Source organism: Pipistrellus hanaki (genome assembly GCF_964339955.1).
Source record: "Pipistrellus hanaki genome assembly, chromosome: 9".
Taxonomy (NCBI): domain Eukaryota; kingdom Metazoa; phylum Chordata; class Mammalia; order Chiroptera; family Vespertilionidae; genus Pipistrellus; species Pipistrellus hanaki.
The window spans coordinates 35,845,132-35,866,077 of NC_140511.1; the positions used below are offsets into that span (position 1 = coordinate 35,845,132).

A 20,946-nucleotide genomic window follows, 5' to 3' on the forward strand; every position below is an offset into this window, starting at 1 on the left:
CTTATATACATGCATATAAGCATAACCAACGGATGAAAACTATGGGGAGGAAGGGCATGTTTGGGAGTGGGGAGGGGGGTAGAGATTGGTAAGGTATGTACACATATAATACCTTAATAAAAATGAAGGGAAAAATAAAATAAAAATCACCTTTACAGAAACATCTAGAATGGTGTTTGTCCCTGCAACTGGAAACTGTAGTCACTGGTTCTGGGTGACTGATTATGAACTCCTCACACTCCCTGAAAATGTTCCCCTCTCCCTATAAACTCCTGAGCTCTGCTGTCCCAGACCCTCTGCCAGGAGATGAGATCTTAAACATTTTAGGGGACCAAAAGAAAGATGGGCTTCAAAGTTATACACACACACACACACACACACACACACACACACACACACAAGTTAGGGAGGAGACATATATTGGGAATGGGACAGATGAGGAGAGAGAATAGAGAAACAGAAAAATGCAATACCAGAGACAGGGAGAATGAGTGTTTGAGGAAGATAAAAAAAACATCTTACTATGATCTTGCAACAGTTTCTTCAGTTCCACAGAAATAGAGAAGCAAGAATGTATGACCAAAGTGAAATGAGGCATCTCTGATAGGAATGTAGGGTAACTTGTAACTTCCCTTTTTCTGGACCTCTCAGAGCACACCAATGTGCCAGGGTGTCATGGTGGAGACCACAGAATCCCTCATTGTTATTGTTATCTTGTTAATTGTTGACTGTTAACTATCCTGAACACGCCTATGTAAAAGATGCACGTGTCTATCATTTTACTTTTTATCCAGTCCCAGAGGATTTCCCTGAATTTTTTTCTCAGACCTCCCTAATCTATCAACAATGGGTTTCATGTAACGCACTTACATCTCCTTTTGTACACAAACAACCAAGGGGTCCAGGCTTCCTGCTACTACTTCAACCAATTAAGCAGAGACAGGGTTGAATCATATAAACGTTTATTCCAATAATGCTGGTAGTATGGGAGAGCAGCAGGTCATCCACAAAACTCTGCTCTCCCTCTCCCCATGAGCCAGCTGTTTACACTGGGTAGAAGGACAAAGATTATGTGGGAAAGTAGGAATTACAGGCATGGGAAATCAGGCACGGTATAAGCATTACAGGTTACAAGTCATTTGGGCTGGGGGGAGGGGTTAGAAATGAGGTGAGCCTCCCCAAAACCAGGGATCCTAGCAGAAAACAAAAGATACTCAGGAACCAGACAACAAGGCAAATATCTACTCCTGCAGGAGGGTGCGCAGGCACAGGGTCTGGGAGCAAATGCACAGTGAGTGGGAGGTCTACTCTGTATTTTATGCTTGACAAACATTTTCTGTCACCCCCCCTTTTTTTCCTGAAAAAAGGATGTTTTATCATTTTGACTTGATCATAATTATAATTATTATCATTTATGAAAGTTACATAAATGCAGGCTGATCTTAAAAGCTTAAAAAAGCCAAATGTAAAGTACAGAAAATAAATTCAATTTTAAAATGTACTGACATAATTTTTTTATATGCTATGCAAAATCTTAGAATCATTGCAATAATTATTAAAGGTAATATTAAAGATAATACAAAATATGTTTGGTTTAAATGTAAATTTAAATGCACAGTGTCTATAATAGATCTGAGTGTAAAATTATATTTGAAAATTTCTAACAGAAAAAAATAAGTTAGTTTGCAAGTACTCTGTATTCTTCAGGGAAATAAGAAAGCAGATCAAGAATCAAATGTTGCATAGTTTTATCAACCAGACCACCTTTGACAAGTAATTTTTCAGGGTGGCTAAAATGAGCAATGGTAAAGCTCTACACATATAACTGAACCATCTGTTATACTAGAGCTAGTACAGCTGATCCCTGGAACAATGTGGGGTTTGGGGTGCTGATCCCATGAGCAGTCGAAAATCCACATATTACTTGGGTCGGCCCTACACATTCACAGAGTCCCAACCTCAAGGAAAAAATACTGTTTTGATCCAAGGTTGGTTGAATGCATGGAGGCACAACCCAGGAATACAAAGAAATAACTGTATATTTATTGAAAAAAAAATTTGCATGTAAGTGGATCTAGCCAGTTCTAATCCATGTTGTTCAAGGATTAACTGTATTTTTATTTGTAGAGTTTACAAATCAAAATGTAACAAATAATTATAAAGCGAGTATTGGCAGGAATACCAAATATTATTTCACAATTGTTCTCTGACACAATGGGCACAGATCCAGGCTTGCTATGCTTGAGATGATTCACTTCCTTCCCTCTGTGAGCTTCTCTCATGATGTGCTGTTCTTGAATCTGGCTGCAGATTGGTTTTGGTAGATGGCGGTGATGAGTAATACATTTTTTATGAGGATGATGTTGAAATTTCTTCTTCAACTTCTGGTTATAATCTTTGGCTGCTTTCTCTTGTGATATAAGCACACCCAATTTTTCAGAAGCATTAGCTTTCCACAGAGGAATGTTCATTTCATCAGTTCCTCACATAAGGTACTTGCTATCAGAAGTTCATTTTACACAAATAACATGTTGCATTATCTTTGTGTGATATACTTCCCTGTTTCTACTTTTGTGCACAGCAAATTTTCGCGTAGATTTATCAAAATTAGTGGACACAAACTCTTTCCCAGTGGGAGAGGGTAATCCACATCCAGCACCACAGACACGTGATCCATGTGCACCATCACAGGAATGTCCAGTGCACACATATCAAAAGTATATAAATTGTAATCTTCATTTGCTGCGGTAAAAATGAAGGCTTCCATAGGGTTCCAACAAATTGTATTTGTTCTCATATCTAAGATGATCGTTTTTAGAGGAGTAGCTTGCCTCATATCACATAGTACTACTAGTGGCCCACTGCATAAAACTGTGCACATTAACAGGGAATTAATTAGAGGAAACATTTTAATATTGTTATTTGCCCTTTGCTTGGGGCAGGATGTGAGCCTCACATCATGGGCCCATTGCCAGGGACGGGAGCATAAGCCTCACCACCCTAGGCCTCTTGCTGGGGGCGGGAACATGAGCCTGAAGTCCCCTCAAGGCTGGCCTGGGGGGAGGGGGGGTTTGCTGAGCCTCATGTCCCAGGCAGTGCAAGTCCCTGCTCATCTGCTTCTTCTTCACATGCAGCCTGCTAATTGGTCATTATGTGACAATGTCCTGACCAGTTTGCATATTATTCTATCTACACTAATAAAAGAGAAAGATGTAAATTGAGTATACTTCCGCAATGCCCACCAGCCAATCACGAGTGAGTATGCAAATTAATTTGACAAAGATGGCATGGCCCCTGCCCAGCAGCTGCTCCAGGCTTATGGGAGTCGGAGAAGTCGGGCACCAGCACTTGAGGCTGACTGAGGGCCAGGATATGAAGAAGCCACCTGCCCCATGATCCCAGGCTACAGCCAGCTACAGAAGCCTCATGTCTCCCTGCCCCATGTACTGGGGGAGTCGGAGAAACCAGGTGCCAGCACCTGAGGCAGGCTGGTGCCCGGGAGATGAAGAAGCCACCTGCCCCATGATCCAAGGCCACAGGCAGCCAGCGAAGTCACCCACACTGCATCTGAGGGAAGATGGAGAAGCCATCCACCTGCGGTCCAGGTGCCAGCACCTGTGGCTGGCTATGGCCTGGTATATGGAGAAACCAACCACCCCATAGTCCCAGGCACCAGTACCTGTGGATGGCTGTGGCCTGGGAAATGGAGAAGCTGCCCACCCTGTGGTCCTGGGTGCCAGTACTTGCAGCTGCCTCCCAGGCAAAGCCACCTGCCCACCATTCCCTGCGGCTGCAGCTGGCCTGAGTGCCTCTGGCTTACCAGAGCGAGGGAAGCCTGGATCCCGGGTGCCTTTGGTTGGATGGAGGAGGGAATGTTGGGTCCTGAATGTGGGGCAGAGCAGAGGTGGTTAGGGGCAATCAAGCCAGCAGGGGAGCAGTTAGGGATGATCAGGCTGGCAGGCAGAAGCAGTTAAGGGCAATCAGGCAGGCAGGCAAGTGGTTAGGAGCCAGCAGTTCTGGATTGTGAGAGGGATGTCCAACTGCCCATTATTCCCCGAGGGGTCCCAGATTGGAGAGAGTGCAGGTCGAACTGAGGGACCCGCTTCTCCCCCGACCCCAACCCCTGTGCACAAATTTCATGCACCAGGCCACTATGGATGGATATTTCTGTCAGAAGCACAACTTTCCAAGAGAAATATCTCAATTGGGTTAAATTTAACAGTACTTATACTGTCAAATACCGAGGTCATTGAACGTAAACGACTGGTTTTCTGTTTATCCCAAATGTCTACTTGCTGTCCACATGTGGCAAAATTTCCTTCTTTCCAGTGATGATCAGCTCCTGTATACACTGTGTTTCCTAATATTGTATGTGATGACTCTTCCTCTTCTCCAAAACCTGGTCCATCCATTTGCCAGTGCATCACCGTTTTGTCATCACCAACAGTAAAAAACGAACTCCCACAAAAACGAGTACATATTCCTCATACAAAACCTTCATGTGCCTAAATTGTACGGATACAGTTTTGTTTGGTCAAGTTCCAAATTCTGATCTCTTCATCACATGCCCCAGAAAGGACAGTAGCCAGACTCCTTGGATACTTTGCCAAACGATTGACTGCATCTCGGTGACCATCCAGAGAAGCAAGGAATGGTTTTGCAAATGTGCATTCCAGTTTGGTAGCATTTAAAGCTCTTAAGTATTCTCGAGGGACCTCCAAAGGATTTAAGGTAGGATCACAGTTTCTTGGAACTCTCTGTAAGTCCAACTTGGTTTTGTGGACATAGTTGTCTGGGTTCAGGCTCAGCATCTTCACCTTTATCTTGGCTTCCAATGCTCGCCCACTCCATGAGCCTTTCCCTCTGGGTTCCAGGTACTTTCCCTCTCACTTTATTTTACATAAAAAAATCAAGGTTAATAGTTCATTATACTCTGGATAGAGATATTGAGGGAGCAGAGAACTCTGCTGTACTCAGGGTGTATGGAACATTCATTTACACACTGCATACACTTTACAATACTGGAAGGCATGAACACCCATGAGGCATTATGGCAGAGGAGACACCCATAGGTCTTCATGCCAATGACAAAGAAACTCCCTCAGGGCCTGACAGGTTAACACTGAGGGATGCAGTGACTGGTTAATGAGGGTTAAGGGGACGCCAGCTGGGACACTTGAGGGGCACACATATGGGAGTGCCAGAACAGTGCCCTCTGCCCACTGGTTCTCAGGGACCAGGAGCAGGGCAAGGGTCCTCCCCAGGCTAGCTGGGTGGGTGATGGGGCTCACCTATGGCCTGTTGCTCAGGTTGTGGGGGCATCTGTCCCATTTATTGCACATGTAACATGTGAAGAGGCCTGTCGTACCGACTCATCAGGCCAGGGACAGCTCCCTGGGGTCCTGGGTGCCCATGACCACAGGGAAGGCACGTTGTCGCTAGACCATGGGTTTGAGAGCAAAGGGGCCCTGCTTTTCAGGAGTCTAGGATGGGGACTGCAGGGAGACCCAGGTCCATGACTCCTGTGGGCTGTGAGTCTCACACCCTCTGGCTCTGACTTGTATAAAGGCCTATCCATCTTCATCCGAAAGGTAATGAACCAGGCCCTTAATTTTCACAGGAATCAGTGGAGGGCTCCTAGGGACCAGGACCTCAGGCCTGGGGGAGCCAGCAGTCCCTGTGACCACAGGCACAAGAGGAGGAAGGTTGCCTGGCGGCCCAGGTGGAGTTTGGCACAAGAATGAGGCACCTGTGTTTTGTGCTTTGGTGGCAGCTGCAGGGGGCCCACTGAACTGTGGTCCCAGGCCCTTCCAGGGCCTCAGACCCCCTTGACAGGAGCCCACCAGGCTATTCCCTGTCCCTCACTCTTGATTGGAAGACTTAGGCTCCCAGTCTTGTGTGATTGGCTAATTTAAAGGAAAAAGGGAGGGGTTGACTTTTGCCATTTCAAAATGGCCACCCCCAGGGGAGCAGCAAGTCAGGGAGCCAAAATGGAGGCGGCCTAAACTCCTCCCTTTGACAGAAAAGATTGCCTGTTAATTCTCACAGGGCAGGGTCAGAAGCCTCTGAGCCCTGAGACAGGATTATAGGCACCTGGGTTTGGGGTTGTAAATGGTGAGAGCCTCGGGGACTAGCTTGTTTGATATACAACAAGGTGAAGAACTGCCATTATCCGGAGCATTATCTGAATCTATTGAGATTCTGCTTCTGGCAATTTTTGACAGTTTAGCGCAAATAAACTCATCGAAAGTCTTTACAGGTTTGAATGTTCCTTACCTTAATGGTGGCCCTTGGCAGGCAGATAGTTGCATGGCCCATGGGTGGAAGGACATGATTTTGGGGGAGGCAGACAAGGGTGCCTTCTCATGCCACATGGCATCATGGCTGAATGGCTGGTACACTTGTTGGTGCCCCTCTGGAGCCCCATGATGTGCTGGCTCACCTTCAAGGTGGCATCATGGGTGCTCTGCTGCTGCTTTTCTGCGAAGTTGATGCTAATGTCCTCACCACATGCAGCCCATTGGTCTTAACCAGAGCCTGAGCTGGGGAGACACCTGCCCTGGCCTCATGTTCCCTCTCTCAAACAGGTCACTGGCCTGGAACCGCTCCCCGGGGTTCATAGGTGACTATGTTGAAGTTGGAGAGGTTTTCTAGCAGGTGCCTGTTTTGCATGGGGTGGTTGATCCTGGAGACTGAGCCTGGCTGCAGCTTATTCGTGAGTTTGCACTGGACAATTCCCTCAGGACCCTCCTGCAAATAGGGACTGATGGACAGGTCGGTGAATCTCTCCTTACTGCCGCGGAGTTCCACCTTCTTCTCAGGGTCATATTTGGACCAGAACAGAACCTTCGCAGGAGATTTGGAGGTGTTGGAGTAGAGGGTGTCATAGGCCTCGGCTAGGGCCACCCCTGGCAGGTAGGTGCAGGCGACTTCTGGGTCAAGGTCAGCGTTGGTGACCTTGGGGGTGGGGTTGTGGAGGGAAGCCCCAGGCAGGTGGGCGCTGGCACCATCTTGGTCAAGGTTGGTATTTTGGTCCTCTTGGGTGGTAGGGGCTGTCCTAGGTGGGTAGGTACAGGCAGCTTCTGGGTCAAGGTCAGCATCTGTGGCCTTGTGGGTGTCTCTTCCAATGGCAACATTGCCAAGGGCGGTCCTGGGTGGGTCCACACTGGCACCGTCCTGGTCAGGGTTGGTGGCAGCAACACAGGTGTAGGCCAAGATGGCAGGCCCGGGGGCATTGGCACTGGTGCCCTCGGCGTCGGACTCAGCGTAGAATTCCGCGTGATCAGCAGGGGCTGCGGCATAGTCCCTGGTCACAGGAGGGATGGACTGCCAGATGTGATGGTGGGTGTCGTTCTGCTGTTTACGGCTTCTATAACATGAGGAAACAAGTTTGCTTTTTGCTCAGAAAAGAAATTATTTCATTTCTTAAGGTTGATCACTGCAAGCGTGGATTTGAGAAATGATGCAAGTAAAGGGAACCCCGGGCATTGCATTCTTTGCACACTTAGCAAGCATGCTCAGGGCAGAGCTGGGACTAGTGTAGGCAGGTGATGTAAAGCATAAGGAGATGCTTATTCTCAGTGTCATGCAAGAACAGGGGCAGCATTTACATAAATCTGAGTTAGTGTCTCCCTAAATGTTTTGTCTTAGGCACCTCCTTTACTTCAGCCTACTCCTGGGAGGAGTGCCTGGCTGCTCAGGGCCCATGACAGCCTGCCTCTCACTTTGTGTTTGGCCTTCCTAAGCTCTTTCCCTTAGTTTCTTGGGCAGGCTCTGAGGGCAGGATAACCTTTAATAGGGTCCCAGAAGTCAAAGGAATATTTCCATCTATACTTCCAGCTATAATGAAGTAACTGGGACTAGACATGCCCTCCTGGCATAAACACTAATGAAATCAGATAAAATATATTTTAAAACTGTTTCAGACATTAAATAATAGCTTCACAGGGTTATGATCCTGCAGCAAAGAGCAACAATATAATTTTCCAACCTACTGTGTTGAGACTATTTCTAGACTGAAGAGCAGAGAAGAGAATCTCGTGGACAGAACTGCCTTGTGAAGATGAAGAGACAAGGATCGGAGTTCAGATAGGTAGAGGGGGTAGGATTTTTGGACAAGAATACCAGAGCAAAGGAAGCTAGGCAGAGAGAGAGAAAGCTCCAGAAATCTGCACAGGGGTTTTTCTGAACTGGTTGCTGAATACTGTGCTATATATGAGGTGAGGCAAAGTACCAATAGAAACTTTAACTGGACAATCCTCAGAGCTCACACAGAACCAAAGCACTAACATTAGAGTTCCAACTAGCCAGTGTGGAGATACCCTGCTTTTTAGTAGAGAGCCCAGAAAGATTGACAGGAATAGGACTAAACTAGCTTTAACAGTAAAAGCTACTCTAGACTGGCTCTATATCCAGTGAAAATAGTCTTAAGAAAAAAAAAAAAAGAAAGAAAAGAAAAGAAAAGAAAAGAAAAGAAAAGAAAAGAAAAGAAAAGAAAAGAAAGAAAATGGAAAGGAAGGCTTCTTTGGCAAATAAAAGCCATGAGAATTTGTTATCAGCATACACACACAGAAGATATGTTACAGTTTCTTTAGGTAGAAGGGTAATTATGTTAGATGGAAATTAACACATTTATAAAAATCAAAAGGAAATTAGAAAATGTTTGAACTGAATAAAAAAAAAATACAATACATTCCCTGGCCATTTTGTTCAGTGGTTAGAACATCGGCCCTTGGTGTTGGGTTTGATTCACAGTCAAGGGCATGTATCTGGGTTACATTTCAATTCATGAGATACAGCTAAAGCAATATCTAGAGGATGTTTTATTTGTACATTTTGTTCACTTTATTTTGAACTGGGCTCAAAGATTTTTTTAATGATAGAATTTTAAATGATAGTTATGGGTATTAGAGAGAATTGGTCAACTACTGTGGAATATTCTAATTTGTTTACAAGCTCATCTAAAATGTGAGGTTCTGATAGCTGCAATGTTAAAAATTTTTTTTGAAGTTCAATATTATTTTATATTAGTTTCAGGTGTACAGCATTAATAATGGTTAGACATTTATATAACGTATGAAGGGATCACCCCCATAAATCTAGTACCCATCTGACACCATATATAGTTATTATAGACTGTATTCCTTATGCTGCACTTTACATTCCTGTGCCGATTTTGTAACTAACAATTTGTACTTCTTAGTTCCTTCACCTTTTTTACCCATCCATTCAACTACCTTTCTATCTGGCAAACATCAGTTTGTTCTTTATATTAATGAGTCTGGTTCTGTTTTGTTTGTTTATTTATTTTGTTCTTTCAATTCCAAATATAAGTGAAATCATATGGTATTTGTCTTTTTATGCCTGACTTGTTACATTTAGCTTAATACCATTCTATAAAGAAATTCATAGTATTAAATATTTAAATACTTACATAAGGAAAAAAGAAAAGTTTAAAAACTATGACTTAAGAAGCATCTACCTCAAGAAATTAGCAAAGAAGGGCAATTTAAGCCCAAAGGATGAAGGATTTAATTCAATTAAGAACAAAAGTCAATGAAAGACTATTTCAATGAAATCAAAAGATAGTTCTTTGAAAAGATTGATACAATTGATAAATTTCTAGTTGAACTGAACAAGAAAGAAAGATAAAGCACACAAAATTCTAATATTAGGAATGAGAGGACATTACTATAGCTCCTTACAAATTAAAAAAGTAATAGGAAAATGTTTTAAACAATTGCCAAGTTAAAAAGTTCAAAATACAGAGTCTATTGAATCAATTTAAAGTACAGCAAGAAGCCAAGAGAAAGAGATGATTTAGATCAACACATTTAGGAGAGTTTGCAAGAATACCATGCAAATCCTGTGTTGAGCTGTATTCATATGTCCTGTTTTTCATCAATTCTATTTGCTGATTGTGTGGTTTTGAAGACTAAAGAATCTTGAACAGAGGGGCACTGTATTGAGTTATCTAGGGCCAATGCACATAATACAGGACAAGTATACCCAGCATAGTTGTAGCTCTTTGTTGGCCTACTGAGTAACTAAGTTTTACCCATATTCTTAGGCAAAATATGTATGATATCAAAATGAGTAGTACCTATGGGTGGTCAATTTAAGTCCTCATAAATGAGTGCTTCATATGCCTCATGTATATTGAATGTATCATGAATATTTGTCCTTTCATCATCTTTCATCCCTTTCTTCATCCTTCTTCTTCTTTAACATTATTATTATTTTTTTAACAAAATATATTTTATTGATATTTTATAGAGAGGAAGAGAGAGAGAGAGAGAGTCAGAAACATCGATGATAGAGAATCATCGATTAACTGCCTCCTGCCCAGTCCCCACTGGGGATGTGCCCACAACCAAGGTACATGTCCTTGACCGGAATCTAACCTGGGACCTCTCAGTTCGCAGGCCGACGCTATATCCACTGAGCCAAACCGGCTTCGGCCTCCTTTAACATTATTAATAATAAGGATAGACTTTTGTTGAATGTTCTTGTGTTAATACAAGCAAGAATGCTTAATGTATAGCATTTCTTTCAATCCACACAGAAATTTTATAAAGTTTATTTTCCATATTTTATGGTTGAGGTATCAGAGTCTCATTGTTGTGACTTCCTCTGAATAGAACTTTGCTGATTTTGATATTGTTCCTAAGCAGAAAGGGAAGGACAGATATCTATGAGAAGAGATATTTGTATATTGGGGGAAAAAAGGCTACATTTACCTGTTTTTGAGCGGGATTTTCAAATAAAGTCTGATGGAAGTCAGGAGTATCAGAAATGCTGCCAAAAGTATACCCACTCTTCTAGTGATTGTTGCTCTGATGGGCTCAGCAACTGAAAAACAGATGTCTCACAGTCACTTTCTCAAGAGAGTTGTTCCCACATTCACGTCTTAGTCATTCCCCAATTGTGTTCCCTCTAACAGTAATATGTTGTGATTCCTCCCTTTATTTCCATTTCCCTCCCAAATTATGGTTAATTAGTAAATTCAAGCCTCCATTGAAATATTATCTTAGGTTACTTGTTCAGAAAATAAATAAGCAAATAAAGTCATTTCTTCCATGGGAGAGTAGCAATACAACAGAAAATTGACAAAATAGTAAATCAGGGAAGTAGTACATAGGGTTTAGATGAGGCTGGAGCTGGTAGCCTGGCATAGAATGACAGAATCAAGGGACCAGAGGTCGCTAAGAGACTGAAAAGACTGTGTAAAAAGAGGTAAAGTATAAAGTTTAAAGAATTAGAAGTTGTTTTCAAAAAGTGAGACATTGGGATTTAAAGTTTTAGAACTGAAACATGTTCATTTTTGGATCAAGACCGCGTGTGATACTGGCAGTGGGCGACTGAAGTGAAGTGGGTCTGTGCACTGTCCCCATTCCTGGAGCACTTGTCGCCTTTCCCCTTACCATCCCTACTGGACAACTTCTATTCACTATTTTGTCAGCAGGTGCAAAATTACCTCAAAAAAGCTTTTGCCCTGACAGGTTTAGCTCAGTGGATAGAGCGTCAGCCTGGGGACTGAAGGGTCCCAGGTTTGAGTCAAGTCAAGGGCCTGTACCTTGGTTGTGGGCACACCCCCAGTAGGGAGTGTTCAAGAGGCAGCTGAGCAATGTTTCTCTCTCAGTGATATTTCTAATTCTCTATCCCTCTCCCTTCCTCTCTGTAAAAAATCAATAAAATATATTTTAAAAAAGCTTTTGTTAGAAAAAGTTACTAGAATACGGAAATAAGGCAAAAACAAATTCCATGTCTTTTTAATAATATGCTAAAACATTATCTAATAAATTTAATGATCATCTGACTTAGGAAAATAAAGGTTTTTTATGGTTTTATTTACCTGTAGCTGTCCCATGAACTTAGCAGTCTTATTGTAGGACTGAATTTTGTAATTAATTTTGAATCAATTATGTTATCTACTCTTTTTCTCACTTATGAATTAATTAAAATTATGGCCCCTGATTTCTATGTATTTTTATGAGAATTATGTTTTTAATATTTTTGAAGTTGCACTTTGAACTATTCTCTACCCCTTTCCATAACCTATCTCTTTGAGTTTTCATGGCATCCTCTGCTTGTTCCATATGTTGTATTATAACTGAGTTTAATTCGTTCAAATAATATGTATTGAATTCCTCATAGTTGCCACATGCAGTGATAGTGTTAGTGTTAGTGATACCATAGTGAACAAGGCAGGTATTGTCCAGCCCTAAAAGTTTGTTCATTTGCACAGCCTTTTCCTCCTACTAAAGTATATAATTGATAAGTATAGACTAGGTCTTAGCCATTATGGCCTTCTCAGTGTTAAACATTGTGTTGTCCCACAAAGTTGCTCAATAAATATTTGTAGGATAAGTGCATGGAAGAATACATAATGGTGGAAATATGGCATTTATAGAGCTGAAATGCTAGTGTATTAGATGAACTGTCACCTTGGACTTGAAGTAATCTAAGGTGATGGGGGACGAACAGGCCAGCAGGGGCAGGCAGTAAGAGGTGACCAGGCTTGTTGGGGGTGGGGACAGTTAGGGTTGTCCAGGCCGGTGGGTGGGGTGCAGGTGGCGGTGACCAGGTCAGCAGAGGGAGAAGTTGGGGGCAATTAGGCTGGCAGGAGGGGCAGTGAGGGGCAACTAGGCTGGCATGAGGGGCAGTTGGGGGGTGACAAGGTTCACAGGAGGGACAGTAAGGGGTGATCAGGTCAGCGGTGGGGGGCGGTTAGGAGTGATCAGGCCAGAAGGAGGGGGCAGTTGGGGGTGACATGGCCGGCAGTATGTGGGAGGGCAGTTTGGGGCAACCAGGCTGGCAGGAAAGGCAGTTAGGGGCAACCAAGCAGGCAGGCAGGTGAGCCATTAGGATCCAGCGGTCCAGAATTGTGAGAGGGATATAAGACTGCTGGTTCAGGCCCAATCCCATAACAACATCACCTGAGGGGTCCTGGATTAGAGAAGGTGCAGTCTGAGCTGAGGGGACCCCCTCTGCTGTGCACAAATTTCATGCATCAGGCATCTAGTATATATATATATATATATATATATATATATATATATATATATATATATATCTCAAAACCATAACTGCATGTTTATGGTCATAGCATTTTTGCAAAATTTTATATAGGTAGAGGGAGAAGAGAACATAAAAAAGGCTGAGGAGAAACATTGTAAAATGCGAACCAGGAGAGATGGGCCTGTTGGAGAACTAGGAAGGAGGAATTATGGAAATGGTTCCTGGTGAAGAGAGCTCTGGTTTGAATGTTTCTGTCTCCTCAACAATCATATATTGAAATCCCAAATGACCAATTTGTGGTCGTGAGTTCATGAATGAGATTAGAGCCCTTAAAAAAGAGACCACCCCATACCCTACTTGAGCTCCCTAGAACTTTCTACCATGTGAGGTCACAGGAAGAAGTTGGCTTTCTGCAACCCAAAAGAAGGCTTTTACCAGAACCTGACTATGTGGACACCTTCATCACAAAATTGCAGCCTCCAGAACTGTGAGAAATAAATTTTTGTTGTGTATAAGCTATCTACAATAGTCTGTGATATTTTGTTATACCAGCCTGAATGGACTAAGATAAGAAGGCCCTGTTCCATTGCAAGGTTAAAAGGTGAAGACTGGAAAATTACTCAGGAAAGAATGGGAGAAGTTAGAAAAAAGAGGAGGGAAGTTGAGTTCTGGCAGCAAGATTGGTGTGTGTGGGTGTGATGTAGAAAGCAGAACTAAGCTTATATGCTGAGAGTTGCCGCCACCATGGATGTTAGCAGTGAGGGGAGAGAGAAAACTGACCTGCTATGGACAATTGTTCTTCCTTTTTCTGATTCAGAACAGGGTTCCAGACAGAACATATCAGATTCTTCTGAGAAGTTTCACTGAGGAGCAGTGATGTTGTTACATGGAACAAGCCACTTTTGTCCTGTGTGTGAGTCTCAGACTCAGCTGGAATTTCTCTTCCCTCAGAGTCCATCCATTGGACCGTTGGCTGAGGGAACCAGCCCTCTGACTTGCACACTATTTGCATTTGTCTGGACTCGGTGAGTTCCACATGGAACTGAGGATGTGAGCCGAGAGCTGGGAAGAGGAAGAGAGAGGTCATATCCTAAGCTCATTTTCCTGAAATTATATCCCTCCCCCTCTTATGAAGAGTTTTTGCTGCTGACTAGAACTCAGTGTACATACAGAACAGGAAACTGAGGCTCTGAAGAAGTCTTTGCAACAAAGGATGGGACTTAGACTCCTGGGTGAGAGAGAGTAGAACACAATCCAAAACAAATGGCCCCTATTTCTTGTCTTCCACTATGAATCTCTATTATCTTTGGTTTAGCCCCAAACAGTGATATATGGGGTAATGGGGTGAGTATAAGTGGTTGCCATCTCCTTTCCTCCTATGACTTCATTATATTTCCCAGGGAAATTGGATCAGAAGAAGGAGCACAACCTAGAATAAACACCCCTGTGGGGTGACAGGGCAATAAATGTGGGCCATTACCTGCCACTTTCAGCTCAATCACTGCATCACTGTAGAAGGAGCCATTTTTGAATGCACAGCAATACTGCCCATTGTCAGAGGGCTGGACATTGAGGATCCTCAGAACCACTATCCCCTTATGCATGACATTTTTCACAAGCTCTGTCCTCCCCAAATACTCCGCCATAGCTTCTTCAGGCTTGTCCCTCCCATCCTCATACAGGTGCACCAGGTGGGAAGGTAGGGATCTGTTCCAGTTTATTTCCATATTTTTAACATTTTGAGGAGGCAAGAGGAAGCAGGGCAGCTCAGCTTCACCACCCAGCATGGCCACCAAGGGTTCATGGGGCCCTTGGACTTGGAATGCTCCTGAAAAGAGAACAGAGATAGAATCAGGGTGGGCTGGGGGCAGGATTTGGGCAAATGAAATAGTTGACTACACACATGTTTGCCTATTACCATCTTAATCAACTGGGGAGAAGGTCTGAAAGGAGATAGTTGCTGAGTCTTGGGGCATCCCTTTTCTGACCTGAACATACACACACAGCTAGCAGGTAGCTGGAGGTGTTAGACATAGAAAGTCCAGGCTTGGCTATGCTGAGGCATGCAAAGGACTTAGGGCATAAATTTGACTAGGCACTTACTTTAGGGGCACATATCCAGAGTTAACAAGATCCTGAGAGAAAGTGCCTCTTAAAGTTTGGGCCCTAGCCTCCTCACTTAATTCAACCTGTGGGGAGGGACCTGAGGAATATAACTGCAGAGGAGGGGGATAGACATGCTAACACCTTTAGGTCAGGTTCTGTCCTTGTCCATAGGAGGGGAAAATCCACAGAAACTCTGATAGCTCTGGATGGATAGTAGGATATCTGTTGAGAAAGATTCTAAAGCAGTCACTGGAAAAGATATTTGGAAATCATTAATAATATTTGCCATGAGTCCGGGGTGAGAAAATGGGGGCATACAAGCTAATTTTTGTCAATCTTATTCTACATTGTCTTGAGGCTCTAGGAACTTATGCTTCTTTATTACTATATGGGCACTTCCATTATCTCTATTTTTATCCCTCCACATCATATGCACTTAGGTGTATACACACACACACACACACACACACACACACACACACACACACACACACACACATCAACAGGCCTTGATCAGGAGATAGGGATGCAAATACCTAATACTCTTCCTGGAACTTAATAAGTGGAATAAAGTTATCTTCTTTACTTTTCCAGGATCTCATAGCATTTGTGTTTTTGACAAACTTTTGCTTCCATCTTTCCTCCCTTTTCCTTTCCATCCCCTTAGATAACAGAGAATCAGAAACTCAGAAGAATTCATACCTATACCCATTTGGAAGCCGAGGTAGAGTGAGATGAGGCTGCCATGATAAATTGTAGAGATTCGCTGTCTCCTCAGGTGACTGAGGCAGGGTGATATCAAGGCTTTGTGCTGACGACTTATTGGAAATGGAGGAAAACACTGTGATGAGGAGAGAAATAAAAAGAAAACTCTGAGACTTAGATTAAGGGTCAGAAAAAGGAAGGAATGCAGGAATATCTTGGACAGGTAAGGGGCATCTTATCTATGGGAATAAGGTGAGGGGCAGAGTTCGATGCATGCTCCTTTTCTACAAGTTTTGTGACTTTGATTTTTAGGAATTTACAGGGTACTCATGGCTCTAGATACCTTCTATATACTGATGACTCATGCCAAAGTATACATTGTCTATATATAATGTGACCCAGGGGCAGGACCTTGCTTCTAGAGGGACCAAGAGCTAAGGTGTTCCTCTGTCTTGGACCAACAAAAATAAACAGGTAGCTTCTATTATTTCCCACACCACTACGTTCTTTGCCTGGCCAAGGCAGACTTCTAATGTCCCCTTCTAGAACTTGGAAATTAGTAGTAGTAATGGGGAAGGGGCTGTAACATATCTCATCAACCACATAAACTTAGAATTTGGTGTCCATGGCTGTGAAGTTTGTTACTCAGGGCCCAGGACTCATGGATCTTGCTGCTCAGGGAGTCTGTAGGAAGGCTGGCCCAAAGAAAGGAGGGGAAGGCTTTCCAGAGGCCATATTCTCTTTAGGTGGAGGTAATATATGAGGGAATGGATCCTGAGCTAGTAGAGGCATGTGGTACATAATTGTGCAGGGTCTTAAGGACTATGGAAGCACAGAGATGGAGCATATATTACTTCTCCATGGATTAGGCAGCACTTCTCAACCTTTTTGATATAATAGAGAAATTGTTGTTATTTGTTGGCTCCCCTATAATAAACTGGAATGGGATTAGGCTATATGGCCTTCATGGGAAAAATTATTTTCTCTATATTATATAAGAATAATAAAGTAGAATTTACTAAGAAATACTATGTGCCCAGTTGGTATGGCTCAGTTGATTGGGCATCATCCCATGCATTGAAAGGTCACTAGTTTGATTCCTGCTCAGGGTATGTGCCTGGCTTGCAGGCTTAATCCCTAGTGGGGGCATGCAGGAGGCAGCCAATCAATGTTTCTCTTGGATATTTCCATCTCTCTCTCTGTTCTTTCCTCTCTCTCTCTGAAAGAAATCAATAAAGACATATTTTTAAAAAATAGGTTAAATATAAATTTATAAAGAATATTCCTAAAAATCTAAAATTTTTATAATTTTTAAATTTAATTTAATTAATATAACTTTAAAATGTTTTTATCTGAGTTTATCTGAGCCAAACTAATGAAGCATGATGTGGAAAATGATCTAAAATACTCCCATAGAATAACAGTTTTTCAGCTTCTATCATGCATTTGAAACTAAGGAGGGGAAGTAAGGAAGATTACATGGAGGTAGGAGTAAGCAAAGTGAGAATTGGATTGCAGGATAGCTACCAAGATATGTGCTCTCTTGAGAGTAGTATGGTTAATTTCAAATGTGTGTTAGCCACATTAACACATTTTGAAAAATATTCATTATTTTGAACAAATACAAGTTTTTGACTTCTGATTGTATACTATTGATATAATAACTACAGATAATTATAATGTTCCATTATAATGATTAATTATGTCTTCAATTTCTTCATAGTCACCATTGGTGAGTTATTTTAGTTCACAAGTAAATAATACAAATTTAAAACCTTTTCGTTCCAATTCTGTTTAAAAAAGATTTTTTAATTGGTTTTTTAGATAGAACCAGAGAAAAAAGGAAGCGTCCATGTGAGAGAGAAACATTGGTTGTCTGCCTCCTGCATGTCCCCTAATGTGGATCTAGTCTGCAGCCTGGGCATGTGCCCTGACCTGGAATCGAACCAGCAATTTGCCAAAACACAGGATGACATACAACCAATGAGCTACACAAGCCAGAGCATTCTCATTATTTTCCATTGTATTTTAAAAGTTTATGGATCTTTCCCTTCTTTGTTCACATATGTAATGGATTTAAAATCCAATTGATTTTTTTTTCATACAATGTCTCAAAATAAGAAGTTTTTGTTGTATGTACATACAAGAAGTTAATCACTTTGCAGTTAATTTGTATGTATCAGCTACAAATTGATACACACAAAAAAATCTGATGTCAGTGAAGACAGATTTTGAGGGCTGCTGCCTTAAGCACCACCAGGATCCTGTTCCTGGCCTCTTTGTTCCTCCCATCCACTCCAGGTAGAGTCACATATGGGTTCCTTTTGCTCCTGCATTTTGAACTCTTCCTGTTGCTCTATGGTAGGGGTGTCGAACTCAATCAGAGAAGGGGCCAAAATCTAAAATCCAGCCTAAATTGCGGGCCGAATGGTTTACTGAACAGTCATAAACTGACAATGTCATAAACTGACAGCGGAGTGCAGTGATGACAGCGCTGTGCGGGCCACATTGCAAGGCCTGGCGGGTTGGATTTGGCCCGCGGGCCTTGTGTTTGACACATGTGCTCTATGGGATCCTTTTCCCGAAGGGCAGTATTCAGTGCAGTTGGCTGAAGACTACACCTAGGCAGTCAGTCAAGCAGAGTGTGTAGTCATTATCACCAAACAGAGGTTGACAGAAGTTGCTCTTCCCATTTGCTGCTCATCTTGCAAAGCCATCTGTAGGGTGCAACTGGTGGGAAAATCGGTATAAAGACATGTTTAAAGATGAAGCATGAAGTCCTACTGGTATCTGTGTTGTACATGGTACCTTCAACTAAATGGGGTCCTGTTTCCCAATCTCTTGAAAGTGTAGGTCATGACAGGTTAGGGATGAAAATTTGTGGCAACTATCTTATGTGGGCAAGAGAAAGTTATCGTGTCCCCCTTCTCTCTACCCCCACGCCCCCCCCCCCCCAGGACAGAGCCTGCTTCCCACCAATGGCAGGGAGGAGACACTGTGGATGCGATGTAGAGACCTAAGAGTCTGTTGAGAGACCTGATAGAGAAAAGTGGGATGGTCTTAGCAAAGAGTTCTGAGCTATTAGTACCAAGCTCTTCATAGAGCTAAGTCTTGAATAAAATTTATTTATAGAAACTCACTACAAAATTAAAGTGCCCAATACAACTTTTCCAATAATTCCCTTGTACTTCTGCCATACCACACATGATGTATTTATGGTGGAAACAAGGGAAATAGTTTTGAAAAAGGAAAGCAGGAATGAGACTTACTGTTCTGTGGCATCTCAGGGGGGCCTGGAGGATCATGTGACTGTTAGGGGTTCTCTCAGGCAACTCTCAAGTGGCAGTACCCCAGCTCTAGTTCTAGAGCCTTACTTTCTAAGAGCAGGTGTTTTGAGCACTTTATCAGCTGTCAATCATACTATGCTGGATCAGTCTGATGTTCTTGGTAAATTTCTTCAGAGACTTCACTTGGTCCACCATGGCTACTTCCTCAGGCTACACTGAAATCCCAGCAGTGATTTCATTTTAGGTCCACATACCCTTCAGTATTTGTAACTTTTTTCTCTGAAAGTGAGAATCCTGGCTTTTGATCCTTAATCCTATCTAATAAAAGAGTAATATGCAAATTGACTGTCACCCCAACACACAAGATGGCCAGCAGGGGAGGGCAGTTGTGGGTGATCAAGCCAGCAAGGGATGGTAGTTGAGAGGGATTAGGCCTATAAGGGAGGGCAGTTGGGGATGATCAGGCCTGCAGGGGAGGGCAGTTAGAGATGACCAGGCCAGCAGAGGACGGCTGTTGAAGGCAATCAGGCCTGCAGGGGAGGGCAGTTAGGGGCGACCAGGCCCAACAGGGTAGGGCAGTTAGGGGTGACTGGACTGGCAGGGGAGAACAGTTGGGAGGGACCAGGTCTGAAGGGGAGGACTGTTGGGAGGAACCAGGCCTACAGGAAAGGGCAGTTGGGGGAAACCAGGCCTGCAGAAGAGGGCTCTTTTGGTGACCAGGCCTATAGGGGAGGGCAGTTGGGGGTGACCAGGCTAGTAGGGGAGGGCAATTAGGGGCAATCAGGCCAGCAGGGGAGCAGTTAGGCAGAGATCAGGCAGGCAGGAAGTGGTTACTGGGTGATCAGGTTGACAGGCAGAAGCGGTCAGGGGCAATCAGGCAAGCCAGCAGGCAAGCGGTTGGGATTCAGCATTCATGGATTGTGAGAGGGATTTCTGAATAACCATGTAGGCCCAATCCCTTAAACGGGCAGTTGGACATCCCTTGAGGGGGTCCCAGATTGGAGAGAATACAGGCTTGGCTGAGGGACACATACCATCCCCCCACATGCATGAATTTCATGCACTGGTATATTTATATTTTTGATCAACCCCTGTGTGTGAGGCCAATTTCTCACATCTATTTATATGCTTTCTCCTATATCAATGCCCCCCTCAACCCTCTCTAGCACTATGCTGGGCATTCCCTCCCCATTGACCCTTCCTTACCTTGTGTGGGCTCTGGCATGTCCTACCCATTCCTCACTTTGCACTGCCTCTGACACTCATTAGAGAGCTTCCTACTTCCATGGACTGTCACCTCCCCCGTGTCAGATCACCTCCTGAAGGGCAACCTAACACTGCTTGGGCTCTGACCCCTTGGGCTCTGGCCACCTCAGTTCCCCTTTGTCCAGTACATCCTGTCCTCACTGCACTGCCAGAATAAATGTTGACTTTGCCTTATCCAAAAAGTTTAAGATTGGGTTGTTCAGGGAAGGGAAAGAAAGCTAAAGAGAAAAAGGGAAGGAAAAGAGGAGGGAAAGGCTATCCCTTGCTTTAAAATATTTTTATTGTTTAAGGTATTACAAATACTAGTACATATGTATCCCCCCCCCCCAATAACCTCCCCTTCCCCCCACCCTGCACATGCCCTTACCCTGCCCCCACCCCCACAGGGTCTTCCATCTGTTGGTTGTGCTTATATGCATGCATATCAGTCCTTCTCTTGATCTCTTACCCTGTCCCCCCCCCACCCCACCCTCTGCTTTTTAAAGTAAAAGAAATACAACTTTGAGAGATGGAATAGAAAATAAGCCTCTCCAATCATTTTTGAAGAGCCCATATGGGATTT

General features: G+C 43.3%; 3 protein-coding genes, 1 long non-coding RNA gene and 1 pseudogene across 9 annotated transcripts in view; 2 read left to right on the forward strand and 3 right to left on the reverse strand.

Annotated features, from left to right (window-relative positions):
• LOC311628242 overlaps positions 1-20,946 on the forward strand; it is a 1,314,020-nt gene that overhangs the window by 10,716 nt on the left and 1,282,358 nt on the right. The gene's annotated exons all lie outside the window — the stretch shown is intronic.
• LOC311628228 (tigger transposable element-derived protein 1-like) overlaps positions 1-20,946 on the forward strand; it is a 457,475-nt gene that overhangs the window by 2,982 nt on the left and 433,547 nt on the right. The window lies entirely within an intron of this gene.
• Positions 946-2,908, reverse strand: LOC311628234 (DDB1- and CUL4-associated factor 13-like; annotated as a pseudogene). Its single transcript has one exon. The product of its transcript is annotated as a DDB1- and CUL4-associated factor 13-like (transcript).
• On the reverse strand, positions 946-6,318 carry LOC311627519 (DDB1- and CUL4-associated factor 13-like; the record flags this gene model as incomplete). The annotated part of the gene is given in 4 exon segments (XM_084894031.1): positions 946-4,484; positions 4,488-4,505; positions 4,509-4,883; positions 6,277-6,318. Coding segments are annotated over 4 exon segments (768 nt in total). The 3' UTR covers positions 946-4,151.
• The window catches only part of LOC311628227 (uncharacterized protein), a 50,496-nt gene continuing 30,495 nt past the window's right edge, over positions 946-20,946 (reverse strand). Inside the window, exons 2-7 of one of the 5 annotated variants that reach the window (XM_084895273.1) lie at positions 15,829-15,967; positions 15,268-15,348; positions 14,501-14,848; positions 13,801-14,082; positions 10,740-10,851; positions 946-7,369 (exon numbers count right to left, since the gene is read on the reverse strand). In XM_084895273.1, coding sequence (XP_084751399.1) covers positions 6,589-7,369; positions 10,740-10,851; positions 13,801-14,082; positions 14,501-14,807 — 1,482 coding nt within the window. In that variant the 5' untranslated portion in view covers positions 14,808-14,848; positions 15,268-15,348; positions 15,829-15,967 and the 3' untranslated portion in view covers positions 946-6,588. Of the gene's footprint in view, positions 7,370-10,739; positions 10,852-13,800; positions 14,083-14,500; positions 14,849-15,267; positions 15,349-15,828; positions 15,968-19,100; positions 19,433-20,946 lie in introns of all 5 variants that reach the window. The other 4 variants (XM_084895271.1, XM_084895270.1, XM_084895269.1 and 1 more) reach the window with 4 other exon arrangements.